General features: G+C 32.7%; 1 protein-coding gene across 2 annotated transcripts in view; it reads right to left on the minus strand.

The window, feature by feature from the left end:
• Positions 1-19,823: 19,823 nt before the first annotated feature.
• LOC106719639 overlaps positions 19,824-22,397 on the minus strand; it is a 73,760-nt gene continuing 71,186 nt past the window's right edge. Inside the window, exons 5-6 of one of the 2 annotated variants that reach the window (XM_014514015.2) lie at positions 20,954-21,063; positions 19,824-20,750 (exon numbers count right to left, since the gene is read on the minus strand). In XM_014514015.2, coding sequence (XP_014369501.1) covers positions 20,391-20,750; positions 20,954-21,063 — 470 coding nt within the window. In that variant the 3' untranslated portion in view covers positions 19,824-20,390. The remainder of the gene's footprint in view (positions 20,751-20,953; positions 21,064-22,397) is intronic. The other variant, XM_014514016.2, reaches the window with a different exon arrangement.

Raw genomic sequence — 22,397 nt, forward strand, 5'->3', positions numbered from 1 at the left:
CTTGAGTCCATAAATCACGGCACAGAACAACGTAACAACAACAATCAATTCTCACTTAATTAAATCTCATCCCAGTTATTTTCACAGCCTACCACAGATAATACACTTTACTAGTACTTACTTCAGTACTGGCGAGCAATGAATCAAATCGTTAAGCGGTAATTACAGCACCTCGCCGTGTTCAATGAAACTTATATCAATTAGAAGTTCGCGAGATGAGCCACACTATGCTATTACTTGCCTTTTATTTCGTTATTTATTTCCTCGTAAGTGTGGATTGGATAAATGGGAAGCGATAAAATTGAACGTATCGGATATGATTTAACTCACTTGTAGGACTTTATGATTTTGTGTTGAAGATGCAACAATTGATACAGTTTACCTCGGTTGGTAACCAAAATGCAATCTCCTATCTCTTTACAATTTTCTTACTGAAATTCGAACCAGTGGCATTCCCGATCAGTCGTTGACGTTAACAAAAAAATGTGGGTTTGTTATCGATGTTAAATATCTGCTAATTTAACTAATATACCCAAAAATAGTTTAACTAATAGTCATTCTGACTGTTAGACGAACTATAAAATATGTTGTAATATGTAATACGTAGTTAGAAAAAATCTTATCTTAAGTCTGGGATTTGTTAATGCGTACGTCGTTGATCGACCCCGAACTATATCCTTAAGCTTAATTAATTCCGAAGATTTAGTACTAATTTTTTTGACGTAAAGTGACACGAAATCTCAACAAATTTAGACACTTAAGAATCATGTTTAGATGCAACATCAAGAATTTTACGACGAAAACATGAAGAAAATAGAGAAAGAAAGAAGATAAATTTATGTACACAAAAAGGTAAGAAAAGAATAGCATTATTCTCTTAATTTTTTTAATATAATTTTCATGACCCGCCAAATTTTAAGACCGCCTTTTGTGAAAATCCTGTTGTACTTTCTTTTTTTTGTAACTCCATGATAGTGCACAATAAAGTATATTTGTATTGTATTTATATTCATGGTGTTCATTTGTATTAGTCTACGGGCAAGGAATTGAAGAAGACAGCCTGAATAAGGAAGACGTTGAAAATAAATCGCCGGTCGTTAAATCTAGGCTATTAAATGTAACAAAAATCTTATGTAAGATAGTTAGTTACCTACCTTAATTAAGATGTAAGAAACAGACGAAAGTATTTGAATAAGTATGTATAAATTGATATTTAATTTTAAGCCTTATTTTATGCACTTAAAATGGTTAATGTAAAGATTCCATAGTAAAATTAATCCAAATAATATTTACAAAAAATATTACATACTTTAACTTACGCGAATTCGGAAAACTCGTTTCAATTTTTAAAGGAAATTATAAATAACTTTAAATTCCACAAACACAATCACACACGTAAAATCCAAAATTTTTCAAGTACCTGAATTCTAATACTAAATAAGCCGTGTTCGCTGTATTGCGATCTAAAAACGATTTAAATAATAGGTAATTACCATATCAAAAAAAGTAAGAATTGTTAATTTTACAATATCATAGAATTAAAAGAAAATCAATTTAAATTGATTTTCTCATCCGTTTAATTAACTTATTTATTATAATCAATTTTAAGTAAACATTACCCAATGAAATAAAATCGATTTTATTTTTTATAATCGTATATAATTGTACAAATAAAAATATAAATTAAAAATTATTTAATTATTATTTTTTTTAATTATTGATTAAAATTTTTAATCGTTAATCACAATAATTTTCGAAGAAATTATTCTTAACATATCTCGAAAATCGATTGTTCCATTTTTGAACGTAAAATGTTGATTACACTGCACTACTTTTAGAACAAAAATTCAAAATGGTGGAAATGTTTATTGCGTATTAAGTTATTAATATGATGTTATTATTTGTATTAATATTTTTCTTTTATAAAAGGACACAGATAATGAGTGATGAGTTATAAAGCGTTTAGGTACCGTTGGTAAATTAATTAGTTTCGAAAATATTAAATTAATTTGATTTGTATATAAATATGAACTGAAGTGAATTTTCTTCGTTGCATCTACAACATGGTACTTCGCTATGCTGCGCTTCGGATTCATATAAGGTAAGAAAATATGAAAAAAAAAATTAACTATATGAACTACGGTAATGGTAATTTAACTGTTATGCTAAATTGTATATGTTATTACGTTATATATTTTAAGCTATTAAACACATATTTATACCTATATACTATATACGTTTCATACATACTCTTTCAGTTAGTATTTCCAGCTTGTTTGCTATTTAATTAATTTAAGTGGGTAGATGTTTTATCTTAACCATTATCCTATGAATTATGTATTAATTGCACGTATCATAAGTTCCTAAGGAACCTCCCGGTCGATTTATTCACACGGAGGCATACTACTTACGGCAACGAAAATAATTACAGGCCACCATTGGCTATTAAATAGGCTATATTACCCGCGTAACTCAATACCCACTAATTGTTGTTGCCTGTATAATCGAGCACGTTTAAGTATAATAATAAATTAAGTACCTACTTGAAACGACGGGTAATCTTTTATCTCAGAGCGTAGGTTTTAAAAATATGCCTTGAATTCTAGTATTTTAAATACCTAATTTGTAAAGATTTTTATTAGTCATTTAATATGGACAAAATAGTTGAAATTAATAGACTCTAGCTTGTATTCTGTCTAATGTAGTACTACATTAACGTGTTAATATATCGGGCATAAATTTTACGGTAAATCTAATTAATTTATATGTTGAGTAACAAAATGGATGATAATATGTTAAAGAGGCATAACCCGTTTTCGTATCATCAATTATAGGCAACTTTTCAACGCGTCTTAGAACCATATCACATTATAATCCAGACATAAATTAACCTGAAATTCCTACAAATTGATAACGTGCTTGGACAGACAAGGCGCTGTTTTAATTTCGAGGTGTAGCCGCGTAGGCGTGGCGGCGCCACCGCTCCGAAGAGTTTATATTGTATGTTAATTTCATACGATTTCGAATAATAATTAATAGTAAAAAGAATTAATGACATGGAAGCGGCTCCTATGAACACCCTGACGGGTGCTTTGCTAATGGCTGTTTATACAACATTCGTTCGGGTGCTGACTAGTTCCACATCTGTCATGGTACCAACTGGATACTTACAATAGTACGATTGCGCAGTCATATGTGTTTCATCTTAACACGAATAATAGATTTATTTTCACTAATATAAATAGACGTGAACATTTCATCCAAAATTACGTAATTAGAAAATAAGGTTAAGTCTGAGGCTTGAATGTTAGGATAAGGGTGCATTTCTGAGGGCGGTAGTGCACTCTTGGATACCAGCACGGCCAAATACTTCTAAAGAGGATGTCTTGGACTGGTGATGATGACGCGAAAGTGATAAATCTACAGACAGTACAAGGACTAAGTATTTTTGGTTAATCAGTTTTTTTTAATTTATAAAACATCCACTTGCCACATAAATGGACCGTCATCTTTTTAATTTTAATGTAAATGCAGGCGTTTAGTTACGGCTGTGACATCCAACTTTTGCGACACCTGAAAATTAACTTCGCTCTCAAATTATCTGTGTTTGCATTGTCACAATATACAAATGAATTATTCATTGACAATTACTTTTTATTAATTCCAATAACTTGTGTGTGGTCTACTAACTTTATATTTTAAAAAAAAAAACAATCTCAAACAAAATGCACTCAAAAGTAACATAAAAAAACAATTTCAAACAAAATGCATTCAAAAGTACCATAAAAAACCATCTCAAACAAAATGCACTAAAAAGAAACAAAATAATGACATGAAAACTTCTTTCTTTCTTTCTTCTCTCTTTCAAAAACCCTCTAAACTCTAAAGAAAGTTCTCTTCTTTCTTGTAACATGTCTATGTTGTATAGTTATTGTTATTTCGCAGTCGGTGTCGGCCAAAGTAAATATAATATTATACATTTTATATTTGAGATGTATGAGACATACTTACGTTTATGTCCCTACTTAGGCCGAAACCGACTCCAAAATAACAATAATTATACAATATAGACATGTTACAAGAAAGAAGAGAACTTTCTTTAGAGTTTAGAGGGTTTTTGAAAGAGAGAAGAAAGAAAGAAAGAAGTTTTCATGTCATTATTTTGTTTCTTTTTAGTGCATTTTGTTTGAGATGGTTTTTTATGGTACTTTTGAATGCATTTTGTTTGAAATTGTTTTTTTATGTTACTTTTGAGTGCATTTTGTTTGAGATTGTTTTTTATGGTACTTTTGAATGCATTTTGTTTGAAATTGTTTTTTTATGTTACTTTTGAGTGCATTTTGTTTGAGATTGTTTTTTTTTGAAGTCGGCTATTTTTTTTTCTTAAAATTTTTGTTTTATTTCACAATTTTTAGTGAATTTGAAGTTCAATTACAAATTTCCTTAATACGTATGAGGAAAGAAATAAAGAAAAGGACTTTCCTATTTAATATGTGTGTACTTCAATTCTAAAACTAATTTAGAATGCAGCAGATAACCACTTATCCTTTAAACAGTGAAATAATTATCAAAATCGGTATACAAATTGAAAATTAACGAACTAATACATCGTAGCGTGCCTTTAATTTAGACCAGCCGCGCGCCGCCGTAGAATTTTTCGAATGCGCGTAGTTTTTAATAATTTAATATCTTCCAAACTATTGATCAGAATTACATAGTTTAAAGGCTAATGTAATCTGCATTTAATACTCTAGCCATCAAACATATTTATTTGGATAAGGATTCATATCGAATATAATATAATAGCGCCGTAAGCTTACGACGCTGTTTTTCGTGTGCATTTTAATCGAAGTTTGTTCACAATAACATGGTTTTTGTGAGACATCCATAGATGATAGATATATGCCACCTGAGACTTTTATTTAGCAAATTTAAGGATCTATAATTACTCCATACGTCATTTTAATGTAGGTTATATAGTTTGACCTACGTAAGCCCAGAAAGCAAATTTGTGCTATTCATTGTAACGCGATGTAGCATTTTTCGTTTCCGCGTAATTTTATTCTTACGATATCTCCTAAACTATTAGACAGAATGATATAGTTTCAATTGCAAATATAATCTACATTAAATTCTCTTGATAATGAACATGTTAATTTACATAAGGGTTAATACTGAACTTGAATAATAGCGTCGGAAATAGGGCATGAATTTAATTAATGTTTCGTAAAGAAAAAAATGGTTATTGTGAGACAACTATAAAAGATAGATATATGCTATCGCGGACTTTTATTTAGCACATTTAAGGAGCTACAATTCGCCATACATCATTTTGATGTAGGTCTTATAGTTTAGCCTACGTAAGCGCTGAAAGCAAAAATGTCCCTAATTTTCTCAACAAATTTTGAAGCTATATTCAAAATCTACTAGTCTTCTAGTTATTAAAAAAAAAAAACAAAAAAATGGGACCCACCTGCAAGCACTTCCTTTCGATTAAAATAATTTTTATCAAAATCGGACCACCAGGGACGGAGATTCGCGGTAACACACATAAAAAAAAAAAAAAAAAAAATTCAGTCGAATTGATAACCTCCTTCTTTTTGAAGTCGGCTAAAAAATGTTATAAACTGACTGAAATCCCACAATTAAATTCATGTCTACACATACGTAACTGTTTATAAAGTATTTATTATTTTTATTAATCAAAATTGTATAAAAATCTGTCTGATTTCATTTATTTGGAAAATGTTTTTCAACGTTAAAGAAATTGTGATTTTATGTTTCAAATTCCTTTCACTAGGCGTATGTGTTTACCGTTCAGTTTAAAATATTTGTTCGTTAGTCGGTTCGTGACCGACAAGGCGTGTTTGTTGTTACAGACTTACTACTGCTTTATGCTCAGATATGCTATATTATCAAAATACTAAACGCAATAAGAATATTCCTATCAAATATTACTTTTTAATTCTATGTTTAATAATTTTTTGGACTCGAGTAAATAGTCAACTTAAAAATTTAAGTAAAACATCAGTTTGTCTGCAATTAACAGAGTAAACTCTGCCCGTTCAACTGAAACTTTTTAAAAATATAATAAAATCATCATCATCAGCTCACTATACGTCCCCACCGAGGGGCTCGGAGCCTACCCCAAGTTAGGGGTGACTAGGCCATAGTCAACCACGCTGGCCCAGTGCGGGTTGGTTGACTTCACACATATCATTGAATTTCTTCTCAGATATGTGCAGGTTGCATCACGATGTTTTCCTTCACCGTAAGAACGTCGGATAAATGTACATATGTAAATCGAAAATCGAAAAACACATTGGTACATGGCGGGATTCGAACCCAGGACCTGCAGATTGCAAGTCAAGTGCTTAACCCCTGAGCCACCGACGCTCTTCATAATAAAATAGCGTAGACCAATTAGTAATTTTGAATCAAGGCATTCCTTTGACGTAATTTTTAATTCCAAGTACATGAATAAAATTATTTATTTATTACTAAACAATTTATGTTAAGATTGTTATTGCTGGGGTTTGAAAATATTCAAAACACGAAAAGTAAATTTTTTTGCCTTACATGTTATATTATGAATACGAATGTTTGGATGTATGTTTGTTACAAGGTATCTCCAGAACAGCTTTTTAAATCTGGATGAAATTTGATACAGATTTTGAGACCTTAGATTCCAGATGTACGGTTCCCGTGGGATATGGTTGTTTTATTATTGTTTGTTCTTAACTCGATAACTGCAATGGTTCAACATAACTTACTGAAATTTGGCACAGATATAGAACATAATTACATATAAAACCTAGTATACCATTCATCCTTTTTTATTTTAATTCCGCGCGAACGAAGTCACGAGCAAAAGCTCATATAATGCTAATTTATTTCCTATATTTGGCTGTAAATGCAAAAGATATCGACATCAAAGTATCCGCCGTATAAACGGGGACGCGTGCGCATCTTTTCTCAAACATGTTATTATAATCACAATTTACGATACACGGATAAGAGTCTGCTACCGGTATCAAAATATTGATCCCAAGAATCACATGATTAAATTGTACACGAGGTTTATTCAATGTATACTCAACGTCAAAGTCAAGTAGTACACATTTTAAAATGACAATTTTTTTTAAGAATTAAAGGTACTAAGTTAGTTACTTTTTTCGTTAAAGCTTAATTTTGATAGAAAGCGGATTTATTTGGTATAAAAATTTTCGTTTACACAACTCTAGCTTTTATAATTTTAGAGAAATAAGAATTTTATAACTTTCCAGTGTACTGCTTAGTTTAAGCATCGAATTTTTGTTTACCGTCATATTATAATCGTTAACTTTCATTCATAATAAAAAATGTATTTCTTTCAACTTTGCCGCCAAAAATGTGCGCGTAATGTTGTCTTATAAATCATTTTCGATACATTACATACTTACGTTAATTACATCTCGGAACGCCTTCCAAAAATGTCGATGCATATTTTAGTAGCGCCTTTTAAGTACAGTTAGAGGCACAAATATTTAGTCTGAATGTGTAGAGACTCTAAGACTATTCAAATATCATTCTAAGAATATTATTTTAAAGTTTAACTATAATCCATAAACCTTCGAAATAGTATTCAATATTTTTTTATATTTAAAGTAGTATCACAGGTCTTTTTACTCTTTGTCAATTTGTTAGAACACGCGGAATACCTTTCTAAAAATAATTTTAAGTTGCATTTAAAATGGTACATCTTATTCACTTCATTCGATGTTATCTATGCTAATAGCGATTGTGCTTGCTCAAGTACAAAATATTCAGAATAATCGTATCTTACATCCATTAGCGCCTCATATCGTATGCAAATTGCAGACAAGCCGAACACTACAATTACCATGGTCGATCGTCGATTTCTCTTAATTTTTCGATTCACATTTTCCTTCATTTTCTTTCTTATCTCTATAGTTTACGATCGATGTATAATGTACACGGAGTCGAGGTGATGATTTTGGGTGGTCCAACTTTAACGTAATGATGTTATTATTTATATGGAATTATTAATGGCATAGCCTCACTTCAACTGTCTCATCAAGATAAGTACGCATTGAACGAGCACTCATTAGTACGTTATCGGATGAACGATTCACTTTTAACGTTTATCTCTGTTCAGATATTTCGATTTGATTGTACTCAAGAGCTGTCGGTGAAATTCTCTTCGTCTTCTATGTCAATTATATTTCAGATTTATTATAATTCAAATTATAATCCATTTCGGATTAAATTCAAATCGAAACAGTAATATACGGTTATTTTGGTTTCCTACAAAGAAGGATTACATCCCTAACATATAATTGACTTAAAACCAATTTGTGAATACATATAACATATTAAATCAGCGAAATGTTTTGACGTAACTTTCAATTATCAAAACGTAATATGTTCCTAATCAAGATAGATATTATTGTTGTTTACTATTAATAGAAAATTGCCTATACTAATCATTTTAAATTGATCTTTGTTACTTCATTACATGTTCGTTTTTATCTTGATGCGTGACTGAAAAGATTACCGATCAAAAGATATTGTTGTTGTTATATACAAAATAAATAATGTTATCGATTTAGATAAACATTATGATGGTTTTGCTAATAATTCCACAGTTATAGGTTATTTTTTGTTAAGTCTATGTTTTATTATATTATCATAACGCCTTGCATTTTTAACTTCTTATTTATTTTTACCATTATTTACATTACTCTGAAAATTTAAGTGTAGTAGAAACAGACCATAAATTTTACAGCTCAAACAAAAACAACTAATTATGCAACTAAATATAGAGCAGTTAAATCTTTAGCTTGACATATTGACAATTCTTATTTCTTACATTTTGTTAGTTAAACAATTTGTCATTTACAAAAATATAAAAGCAGAAGGATTGCAGTGACAAAAGTAAACTTATTGGTACAGTCGTGGGAATCGCTTGTTTGTCCGCCTGTCGGTCTCTTCGGCCGACGACTAAACACTCCACCTCTTTTGTCCGAAAATGTAATGGGAATAGATAAATAAGGACGAGGACACTTCTCTGAGGCTGGCGCTAACAACAGTAAGGAAGGATGTGTCTACCATTATCACGTGGAAAAAACAGTTCATTGACTTGATGCATCATCGATTCTAGATTCATTCACAGATCATCGATTCACATTAGAATACAAACACTTAGAGACATAAATTTTAATTTTAAGTATACTAAATCTAAACTAAGCTCTTTTACCACGTATAGACTGAGTGCAGTAAGTGTAGAAAAAAAATTAAAACTTCGGGATATAAATCAGCTACACTTATCTAAATCTTAAATTTTTAACTGGTAAATGTGAGCCATTTAAAAATAGATGGTCAGCGTGAAAATCGTATTATTTATTTACATATCTTTTCTTTCATTCCAACCGGACAAGTCAGGCTCATAACATCCGCAAGAACGTAATGGACTTGTAATACCCGTCGACTTCAAACATACTAGTGGCGTTAAAAGGACGAAGGGCTAACACAATACCAATTTCTTTTCATGGATCAAGCAATAGTCAACAGCGGGTCTAGTGATCCACAAAATCTTTGAGTATTTGTTCTTATTATCTTGTACACTAATTTCATTTATTAATTTTTAACGTAATATAAGTAATTAAAGTAGCGAACTGTGCAGTAACGTAAGCAAACCTTGCAATGCTAGCAAATCCAGTATTAAAAAAATTTCAATCTATCAATTTATTTATCTATCGTCGAGGCATTCAAACATAAAAAAAACATCATAACATTATTCTGGATTCTTGAGAATCACACTTTAGACAGGCATATTAGTGAAAATTGTATAGAATTTATACACAATAACTTTTATTCGCTATCGCTTATCTTCCAGACCACTCGACTAGACAGTGGACGTTAAATATTTACCAAGTGGAGTATTTTTTGTCAAGCCCAAGTGGAAGGGTTGAATGGCTGAGGGTGTTTGTAGAGACGCGGCAACCTTCACGGTGGAATTTGGAAAATTGTGCCGCTAAACAATATGATAATGGGCCGCCCTTTGTCACTAACATAAGCGTAGCAGTGACGGTTTGCATGAAAATACATTATTGTTCTCGTGTTAAACCATGAGATTTTGGAGATTTAAGCATTTACATTTTTCTAAATAACTTTTTAATAGAATCTAAAAAATTAGCAGCCTCAATATAAGCGCAATGTCAGGTTTAGAACCTAAAAGTGAGGATGTTAAAGTTTATTAAACTTATTTACTGGCCTGAAACTGTTTCTTAAATATAATAATTCTAGTTTAAGTATTTAACATGACACGAAACTGAACGGGTACTATGTACCTTCATGGTTGCAATCCCCCGCCACAAAATTCGGAAATCCCCAGATCAATACCATTGACTTTTTTTTGGAGAATATTCCCCTACGTTGGTCGAGACGTCATCAATAATGCACTGACTTAATTTCTGACTCGTCGCTAAAAATACATTTTGATAAAAAGGTTTAGATATGGGTAACATGGGCTTATGTAATTAATAACATAACCATAGTTTCGTATATTATTGTATTGAATAAAATATACAAATTCTAAATTCATACCAGTAAGATCTGCAGTCATAATTTCTATTTATATCATATACCTAAAATCTCACAAATTAGTTTATCTCTATTTGTAAAGACGCATTTATAATTATAGTTATAAAGGTAGGATAAATAAATAATTTTCTTCTATTTGAACCCTCCCAACACAATCACGAATTGTTCTCGTAGGAGCGGAGTTTTCAAGGGCGATTTAAACGAAAGAATTGTTTGCCGATCTCTCCATTCCCATTGTGTGGGGTACAAAAGAGGCGGCTTACGAGCTTTTATTTAAGTTTCGCCTTATTCCCCGCCGCAATTGAAATGTAGATAATATATTCTAAATTAACACCCAATAATGTTACGAACTATTGAATATGGAATGTTAATTAAACCAAAATGTACAAGCTTTAAACCTAAGACTTCAGAATGCTAGTACTGTTATTAAATATGCCTTATGACCTTGGACTTTAACATCACAGACACAAGGATGTCAAATGCTAACAACACTTACATCGTTTTTCAATTTTTGTAACCATATAGATCACCGTTTCTTCGTTTCTTGACCTTCCAGTCAACCTCACAAAAACGTGAGTCCTCGTCATAAGGAGACTAAGCCTTTTGACAACATTCTTCATCCATACGTGCAATAAGCCTTGTCCAGGCATTATAAGAGAGTAAAAATGAAGAACGCATCATACACTTTTAAGATCTCATCATGTATGATTTAACGGTCCAAAACAAATAGAATAGCCACTTGCGTTATAATGTGAGGATAAAGCGTTAGGTTGATTCGAACATCGCTCAGGTAGTGGCTAGCTGAGCGACCGCGGTCGATTGTTTGTACTAACAGTTAACGCAAACCTTAACTAGTTGGTGCGGGTATGATGTGTCTCGATTAACGCTCGTTTCGGGCCCTTAAAGAATTCCTCTACGCACTCATTCAACTTAAAGCTTTTTGTGAATGTACATCTATTGAACTTAAAGCTCGTTTGCAACTTCCGGTACGAGCTCCGTAACTTAAATACACAGAGTTCTATATGCTACAGTATCTTTATTTGTTATATCGTTTTAAACGCTCTATACTGCTAAGATTTAAATCGGAGGGATAACAAATTTTTTGGTATGGTTAACATCGACCCCGTAACTATAACGCTTTCTTGGGGGTCGGACTACTTTTATCCACCTCTTTGTTACCGGGTCTTCGACGTGTCCCCCCAAATGTTAGTATAGTTTAGACATTCTGTGATTTGTACATATTCGTTACTTTTGTTTCTTTCTGAACGAAACTTTTATTGTGGTTTAATACAAAACTTAACCTTACCATAGAGTACCATATTACAAGTAGATGTGGCAGCTAGTTTTTATTGCGTATTTTGTATACATTTTTACATAGAAACGACTCCATTGTACAGGATTGATATGGAACGTTATCATATTTTTGCATATCCGATGTTACTTTCGTGCGATGATAAGAGATAAGTAGAAAACATTTAGGTCAAGGCATGAGAACATTTTGATGATTTGACTATTTATTCTACTACAAGCGGTCGCCCGCGACTTTGTCAGCGAGGATAAATATAAAAAAATGGACAGACAAAAAAGACAAAAATTTCTATTGTTGGTTTTTCGTAAAAAGTAAAGCATCGATTGCGAATGTGAACCGTCGCTCAACATAAAAAAAAAATCAATAAAAAGATTAGGAATGAGGACAAAAAATAGAAATAAGGAATGTTATATGTAAAAATTACTATTGTCATTTAGCATTAGGAATATGTGCAAAAAAGAGTACGGACCAGGAGTCTGTAGATGTCGTTTTAAAATAAATAAAAAGACAAATGTACGAGTAAATAGACTCGAAAATTCTTATTAAGATAACTAAATCTGGTCTAATTAAAAATATAATCTTAATATGAAGATAAGATATGCATTTTAGGTTTTATAAGGACTTGCATAATTAAACGTAAAAGTGTTTGCTTGCTTTTATAAAAAATACTCAATATAATAACTAAATAAATTGGATAAACATATTTAAATTATAAACCTAAATTAAATTTATTAACTAAGTTCTGTTCTTTTTTCAGTTCTGTTCGGTTCTTTATTCTGTTCTCTGTTTTGTTCTTTGTTCTGTTCTGTTCTCCGTTCTTTGTTCTATTCTCTGTCCTGTTTTTTGTTCTGTTCTTTATTCTGTTCTCTGTTCTGTCCTTTGTTCTGTCCTTTATTCTGTTCTCGGTTCTGTTCTGTGTTTTTTCTTCTCTTTTCTGTTCTTTTCTATGTTCTATTCTCTGTTCTGTTCTCTGTTCTAATCTGCCCTGTTCTCTGTTCTCTTCTTGTGCACTGTTCTTTATTCTGTTAATTGTTTGTTTCTTTATTCTGTTCTCTGTTCTGTTCTGTTCTTTATTCTGTTCTATTCCTTGTTCTGTTCTTTGTTCTGTTCTTTATTGTGTTCTTTGTTCTGTTCTTTATTCTGTTCTCTGTTCTGTTTTTTATTGTGTTCTTTGTTCTGTTTAAGAAAAAAGGTTCTGTTCTTTATTCTGTTCTCTGTTCTGTTATTTATTCTGTTCTTTGTTCTGTTCTTTTTTATGTTCTCTGTTCTGTTCTGTTCTTTGTTCTGTTCTCTGTTTTGATCTCTGTCCTGTCCTCTGTTCTGTTCTCTATTCGATGTTCTGTTCTGTTCTCTGTTCTATGTTGTTGTATGAAAGAACATATAAGCTACTTATAAGATTTTTTAATGCCCCGTGGAGGGAGTCGTGGGCAACAGCTAGTAATTAATATATAAATATTATATTTAATTTTAAGAAATTCCGCCCAAGTATAGGTTTGGCGAAAGGCAGGCGGCCGGCCGTAAAAACTTAAATCAAAACTTTGAGGTATATAAGACCTTTTGTTCCGACCCCACGTAAGTGGGAAAAGGCCAGGGGGATGATAAACTATAATCTAATAATATTACTCCACTAAAGTAAGTTGATTCATAAAGAAAAGGCACACGTTAATATTACAACCTTCATGACTTGTCTCGCTTTGGTCTTGACTCATTTTTAGCATTACAAGTAAATACTTACACAGTGGTTAAATAAACAACATGAAGGAAATTTATTTTATTTAAGTGTTAATTTGCGGAAATGTAACATTACGAGTACTCGAGGCGCCTTATTGTTACATGACCAAGGATGAACCCGTTGCGTTGACTTAGTGCCAGCTACGTTGAAAGATTTCAAGTTTTGCGAAATGACGACTTTACATGTCACTGTTCAATATAACTGTAGAAAAATCTTAGAAAATATTTAGCTGAGTTCAAAATAAATATGATGTACGCAGAATGCGTATGTAATTCATACGAAGTAATCGTAATTTGAAGTTGTTTTTAAATTATTCATTTTGCTAAGCGTACAAAGAAAAAGTCATATCAGTAAATTAATTTTCATCAGGTTCACACCAAAAATACGTTATGAGCCCGATAGTTTGACTAACACGTGCCGTGTTCAAGCATCAGAAAATTTACATTGATAATATAAGCAAATATACACATTCCGAAGGCATCCTTACACTGGTGGGCAGTTAAACAGATGTCTAATGTAAAGTCGGCTCCGAAAGAAATTGTTTCTACCTGTTTGGGCGGTTCATGGGCTATCAACGCACCTGTAGCTCCGAGCCGCCTGGTTAACACTTACATCAGTGTGTACGTTAGTATCTACAAACATGATCAATACACGGCCCGATTCAAAATTTCTCTCCTCTTACATTTCGGACCTCAGAGTAAGTGCTTTGTAACACAAGCAATGTTATTTTTATAACTACTTATATTTGGCGAGCGAGTCACTTCAGTTTTAATGGAAAATACAAAAGTGTGCTTCAGTTGATGTATTTATATTTATTACATTGATTTCATGCATTTAGGTTTCCGAAAACGGAAAACGTATTCGGAAATCGAATACGGAAATCGTATGTGTGCTGCTGGATTTATTTCCTTTACTTTAAATTAGAAATAAACGTGACGATTGGAAACAAATTCAGTAAGTAATTGCAACACCTGAACTCGAAATGTATGTGTAGTTTGAAATAACAAGCATGAAGTTCAATCACACAGTTGCAGCTAGATAAAAACACATTTATCAATTTCCTTAACCTCAACAATTACTTGTACGCTACGTATTATATGTTAAGAATGGAGTCAAGATGCCCATAAACGTTTCACGTGCAATCCGCTCGTGTGATGTAATGCAAGAGCATTTCAGCGAGTGTTAGAACCGTGAAGCGAGTTATATGCGTGACAATTTGACGCACTGCCTTGTAAAAACATTACGTTTTGATAACAACGATTCACAATTTACGTATAGGTCACTTATATATATGCAATTAAAAACTAAAAATACACATTTCTGTTATTAAGCAAAGTTATTGTTGTCTATCGTAATCACGTCATCCTTATTCTTTACTAGCGTTTGGTTCCGGCTTCGGTTTTGTCATCTTGTTCGTTGAACATTTGTCTCTCGATTTACACTACACATTACTTTAACAGTCGTCATGAACGACACAACACTAAATTAGCAAAAAATTTAAACCATAAAGAAGCCGTTCATTAGTTGTTCAAATTTAGATAGTAAGGATAAATTATTTAATTATGAGTTTATTCATTTGAAGATACTAATGTAAAAATTAAAGGTAAAATTAATAAAATTGCACACCCGAAGGCATAGGATAGACATAGACATAAGAACTAAAATTCTGAGTCTGCATCAACAATAAAAATATGAAAGCCCACCTTGCACCTGTACTGTACCCTATACGACCGGACTTGAACTTTGTACAATGTTAGCTGCCCGTTAGAGACATACCGCGGCTTCGACAAGGACTTCTACTTGCTTTACACATGTTTACATCATTACACATATGTACATAGTTTGTGCATCTTATTAAGACTGGTAGAACGTATTCTGAGAACCCTTGTCAAGTTCATGCCCATGAGCCCACTGAAGGTTTCCTAGTCCTGACGATAATAGGCACTACACTTATATCATGTACTGACCGTGTCTGGTAGACAATGTTCTAAGGACAATGTATGTATGTTTCATAATAATTTTCTCTATTGTCTGTTTTGCAACAGTGGGGTGTCCTTGGAATTTTTTACTTCCCCACAAATCACGTATTGCACTGCATTCAGTAGATTTTTTTAGCCACAGCTTGTTTCAAATAGGATTTTTGTTCATTGTGAATTTAAATACGTAGCGTAGTTAGTTGTGAATGCTCTAAGGCTGGCAATGGCGGAGTAGTTTTGCGATAATGCACGTATCGGCGCTCGACCGATACTCGTGACGTATCCACTTGTATCATAATACGTGTCACGCGTACAAATACACTCACAAATACTAAACTAGATGAACGAATTTACTACAAATTGTTTCCTTGTCGCTCTCAATGATATAACACCCAAGAGAAAAGGTAACAAATTACTGATTTAAATAATTATGTGTATCCATTGCTCTCCGAAGCTTGTCTCTCTGTAGTGCTCGAATTAACTGGCTAGTATCATTAAACTTCGTATTAGTATATTTTTCATTATATTTCAATCATCGGAAATTGAAACGATATTTCGTCTCCGCTAGCCTCGAAAATAAACCTTAACCAATCAAGTTGAAGTTAATTTATTTAGGAAAATCAAACCTAGAAAGAGTACTGAGTTGAATAATTTTTAAACCAACATTGAAATCTTTTTTTATATAGTAATCCATAAAAAATCTACAGTTATTTTGATGTTGTACATTATTATCGGTATTCAAGAAGATTTCTTAAACAGTAAAATGCATCGATAAATAATGCGAGACATTATTAGGCTCAATCGCACAAAATGAAAAGTTACCAATTTGTACACGGTCATACGCTATTGACGTAAAAGAAAAATTCAAGACACGCCAGACAATTGCGTCTAGCTGAATGGATAAATACCTTATTTACGTAATTGAAGACACAAAGAATTCGCTTCGCTCTATTCAGTGACGTTCACGAGTATTATCTTTTTTAATGGTATAATTAATAATTTCATAGCAACTAGTTTGAAGACAAAAACATAATTCTAATATTAATATAACATTTTTGTTTACTAAAAAAAGATTTATTTTTGCTAAATAAATATTTATTAAATAGAATCAAAATTGTATACAAATTATCAACAGGATTAAATTCGAAGGCAAGAATTTTTTTAGCCCGTATGTTATGGAAGTACTTTCGTGTATTTTTCCCTTTTTAGAAAAATACAACTGGATTTATGATATCATAACTAAGGAAATGGAAACAATATAGCAAGTAGCCTTTTTAAAATACCAATATTGGCACTGAGGCGACTTTCAAGTTGAAATAAACTAAAATAAACCTCATTTAGAACTTGTTACCAAACATATTTTGGTGACAAGTTTCAACTTGTCACCGAAATCTGTTTGTACCAAGATGATGTTTTTGTGGTATTCGTGAGAATTATCAAGAATACTTATCTTAGTTTTCTATGTCAAAGACATATTTATGGTATTTTAGATACATTGTGGTACATTGTATAATATGACATGGCGCACATACAATTTCTTTACGAGGCGTCGTCATTATCGCATAAAATCTATACCCTGATAAGGGTAATGGTATCGGTTACTTGAATATCTTATGAAAAAAAAACTGTCACATGTTTTATACGAGCTATTTATTTTCCTTCGCAATATGTGCTGCAAAGGATTAGAAAATTTTGAGTGCTAGGTTAATCTTAAAGCAAGTATATTCATGCAGTTAAAAACTAGTCGTGGTCACGGCAATAAATAATTTTCCAGAAAGTCATTTATAAATAATAAAAATCTGTCTTTCTGTATACTATTAACTACTACTAATATATATTTTGTTATTGTTTTATATTCTCCTATAATATTTTTGTAGGTTGCTTTTTCATCGTTATGTTATTGTTAAATATTCTATGTAATCTTGTCGAATTTCTACTAATCTTTAACCCGCTTACTCTTCGGGTATAAACGGTCCAAGGTGTTAATCGGGTTGCGCACGCGCATGGCGTAGCGTGTTTCCTAGTTAGCCCCACTTTACCCTGTTTGTTTTTGAACTTACATTTAACCCGCAAACGCTTCTTTTCCGGCCCGCTTAGTGGAACTATCACTTTTTTTGGACCCACCAAGCTACTTATTGGTTTGAGTGATACCAACTAACAACAAATGTGGTAAAACATTTTTTTTTTTAGATTCTATGAATGAATTACTGGATCAAGATAAATTGTGAAATATCTTAATGCTTTTATTGACAGTTTCTTCAATAAAATGGTAAATTCCTATATTAGAAAATGCAAATAATTTATTATTTATGTGAGCGGAAAATGTTGAAAATTAACTATATATTGACTTTGATTTATTTACGATATAATTTGTACCCGATAAGGCCTTGCGAGTTCGATTCTACCCTCACCTTGCGTATTCGTATGTGCGGAACGTCTATTGAACCTTGTACACTGTACAATTTACAAAGTAAATAGGTATTGAGGACACGGAAAATGTTGATAAAGTTACTTTGTATGATATTGATCTTCGATCGCCTAATATTTGTTAGTACGTAATACTTAATACGCAGAGATATGTAAAATGTCTACTTTGTCTTATTAGGAATATTCAAAGTGAATTAAGTTTCACATAATAATCGTCAATAGTATTTTTAAGACACATTGAATTAGGCCTGGGATCCTTGATTTAATAGCTTTTTTAGATTATTTGACATATCGTAGGGAAATAAACAATAATAACACAGTTTTTTGCGAGTTAAATATGCTTTAATTTCGTAATTTGTCTTAGCAATACGATTTCGTTCTGAGCGTCTGAATAATTATAAATATAGTTACGGAAGATACAATATACAAAGTCGTATAACATTTTTATGTGTATTTAAATGTATTTACTTGTAAATATACATTTACAGTTTTTTGGAATGTATTGTTTATTTAATATTGTCAATAGTGGAATACTTTCATGGAATATAAACGGAATGTATAATTATTATTAAAAATGTACGCAGACAGTAGCAACAATTACATTGAATATAATATTGGGTGTAAGGCATAGTTCACAACTGCCACCACCCTGAGCGCAATACCTTAAGCCATGTTCACACTGGGTAAAGGATACATTGATGTTTTTTTTTGTTATTCGTATTATGTTAAACATTTTTATTTATTTATTTGTAGTTAACAGACATTAACTTAAAACGCTAATTACACCGCAAACATAAAGTCGTACGCTGCCACCTCACTATGGCACAGATCTTAAAATATACAAGATTACAATGTTTACTAATAAATACGTTACAACAATTATGGCTCAGTGGGTCTAGCACGAATGTTTGTGACAATTGCTTTCGTATCGACATCGACAAAATTTGTATTGGAACTTGTGTATCTGTCTTAAAGTAAACCAAAAATCTCATACTGATTTTGACATTATTGACGATGATGATACGAAAGCAATTGTCACAACTATTTGTGCTAGGCCCACGGTACTAATTAATATATAGGTTGTTACAGAAAATATACATATAACATAATACGCGTTTATTTTATATACTGGCTGACTAAATTCCTTCACGTTTTATGAACTGGTATAAATATATTTCTGATGTTCGTCTTCATATAATACATTTATTGTGTACGAAAATAAAACTAATGCCCAAGTTTGTCGATTTTATTTTTGTAAACAATAAATGCTTTTTATATCTTGTATGTGGTGTACATAAATACATAGAGCAAATAATAAGAAAAACAAAAATACGAAGATTAGAAAATAATTTTACAATTTACCAAATACATCGTATTTTAATGATCGAAATCTTTCTTTTGTTCAATATAAGCATCAGTTATTATCGCAACAGTGAAATAATAATAACGAATAGAGATTCAAGTACCTATCACTCTCAAACAAACACTTAAAATAATATTTACAAAAAGCTCAAATCATACATAAACTCGTATCTTTATTAATCGATATTGGAGAACGTTTGGTAGAATTATACAGATGCAAAGTTACCGTTAATAGTTACATTATCTGTGGCTAATCACAAGAGAGCGCTCGGTTGAATAGATTAAATACCTATTAATTAAATACAAATCAATTTAATACAACTATACAACTAATCTCTACGTTTACAAACTTCTCATTAAATTTTTGCATCGATAAATAAGTAAACACAATTATGTACTTTTAATTATATATTTACAAGCAGATAACGCGATCTGAACTTAATATTAAAGCATTTAAATAATAATACACTGAGAATTGACGTAAAGGCGCTTTTACTACAATTATGGCGAGCCAGCCGGAGCAGTCGAGGTAAGGAAAGATATCAAACGTCCAGATGAACAACTTTACGGAGATGCGCCTCCGCATCCCGAAGCTGCCTCGTCGATCAAAATTCAGCGGTGGTCTCTCAGAAGACTCGTGACTAGCGACACTGTTTGCTCTTTCCTCAGAAAGCCTTTTTTTCCTTTTAGAGCACGAGTGTACGCGAGCGCGAGAGCAAACGAGCGCGATGTTGCACGACCGTAAGGAATTTCACATCTCCAGCCGCCCCGGCCTTTTCCTTCGTTCTGTTTGCTCCCGCTCGCTGTAGCTACCATTCGGCGTTTCGAAGCGACCGCGGCCGGCTAGCCTAACGTCGTCCAGTCCTCGTACTGAAATAATACTGCGGTAGTTGACTAATACTCTGTCCACAGGCTCGTCGACAGCTGGCGACGAAACGCGCGAAGCGTTCAAGCTAAATGCTGCTAATAATGTAAAGGTTTACGTGCCCTCGCAGTTCCTCCGCCTCTGGTGCCTGCCGTGATGGTGGCGCACGCCATGGCACGGCGGTTTGATGGAGTTCTGCGGTGGCGGGCGCAGTCTACGCTGCGGACGCCGGGGCCGGTCCGCGGCAACCATGTAATTGTGCCTGCTTATGTCGAAGTCCTGGTTCTCCTTCATAAAGGCGAAGCAGTTTTGGGAGCGCTGGGAGAGGCGGCTCTTCAGTCGTCGCAGCTGCAGTCCGCGCCGGTTGAATCCTATGTATCGGTCGTCGTTCTTTACCAGGTGGAATGAGCTGTAGCCGTCCACAAACTCTTCTTTGAACAGGCAATTGGACTGTCGCTCCGCTTGAAATCGGGACTGTAGAAAAAAATATTCGATAAGACATTTTTGTTGATTACAAGAACAACCAAAAGTATTCGTAATACAAGATTTGGAAGTTTTACAAAGTTACATTCCGTTGGTACTTTACTTCCTAGCTAACACTTAATTTTTCTGGCTACTTTTACACAATCTCAAATATTAATAACCGTACAATAGTAAATCATAAAGCTGAAACCCACCAAACGTCTGCCGACCAGTTTGGAACGGTTGAAGCACAGGTACATGTCCTGCACGGGCGAGTGAATGAGTAGCTCCAGGTTGACGCCGCGCGTACTGATGGTGAGATTCGCTGCAATAAAACAATACGAGTGTAAACACCAACTATCTATTTTACGGGCATGTCAAATCTTTTACTCTTTGTTAAATCTTCCCTATCTTTATCTGTCTAAGTATTAAAGTTTATGTGGAAAACGTTACTACATATTAATAAATCACAATATAACATTAAGCTATCAATTGACACATGTGATTACACAATTTTTTTTTAAATATTACACTTGAAATTTACAATCTTGTGTCTTGCATCGCCACAGGCGTGCGTTTATTTTGATAATCTCTTGCCCGCGGGTAATGTAATAAAAAACGTATCTAATAAGTCCATGTAAGTCTAGGGAAGTTACCTTAATTTATAGTTATTAGTTTATTAAAACTAGTTAATAGTATAAGGCAAAATTGTCTTTCACATAGATACTATGTTCTCATCTTGTATGTGGCAATAATAGTTACAGCAAAGTCCTGTGAACTATTATCATGATTAATATGTTGAATACATTACCGTTATCCACTGACAAAACTCGTCTCCAACGATATATTTTGATTTTCTCGAAAAAAGTCTGGATAACAATTCGCTTTTTATATAGTGTGGATATAGGTACTTATGTAGATAATGACTGGTTCATATGAGTACAACATTGCTCAAAGTTACGCTAACTTAAGATGCTAAACGCAGAGGTTTTTGGGATTCGTCAACGAAGATGTACGTTTACCTCTAAGTAATGAATGATTTACGACAAACTAATAATGCAGACGATGAAAAAAAATGTTTCCATATTATGACGTAACTTTTCAGACAGTGCCCTCGCATGCATAGAGTTATGTTTACTTAAATTTATTGACACATGCAACATATTGAGTACATTTTAGAACATCTAGACGTCCATTTAGAATACCAACAATCAGCAATAAATCTTTACTTTATTTACAATAATAAACACATGTCGAATACCGTTCTATTGTTGCGGAACATGTAAAATGTCGGTGTAACAAAGTTTGAAACTTAAGTCGGTTAACAATCTTCGAACGGTTACGCAAAAAGGTTATAAAAGGAACTTTAAAATTATAAAATGACTAATCATAATTCATTCTATTGTAGGTATCATTAAATCTCTCAATCAGAAAGTATAGAACAGTACAGTTGTAGAATGTGAACTTACTTAGTATTAAGAAGTAATAAATTTGAGTTTAACGCCATGTAAGCGTAGCCGTCTCATCGATTAGATAACATAAAATAGGAAAGCTCGTGTTTAGAATTCGACGGGTCGACGCGATGGGATACAAATAAAAAGAATTAATAAAAAATAAAAAGCAAAGAGTGGCCGCCTGTGACACCGGCCATGTTATTTC

Source organism: Papilio machaon, chromosome 11 (genome assembly GCF_912999745.1).
Source record: "Papilio machaon chromosome 11, ilPapMach1.1, whole genome shotgun sequence".
In the NCBI taxonomy this organism is placed as follows: domain Eukaryota; kingdom Metazoa; phylum Arthropoda; class Insecta; order Lepidoptera; family Papilionidae; genus Papilio; species Papilio machaon.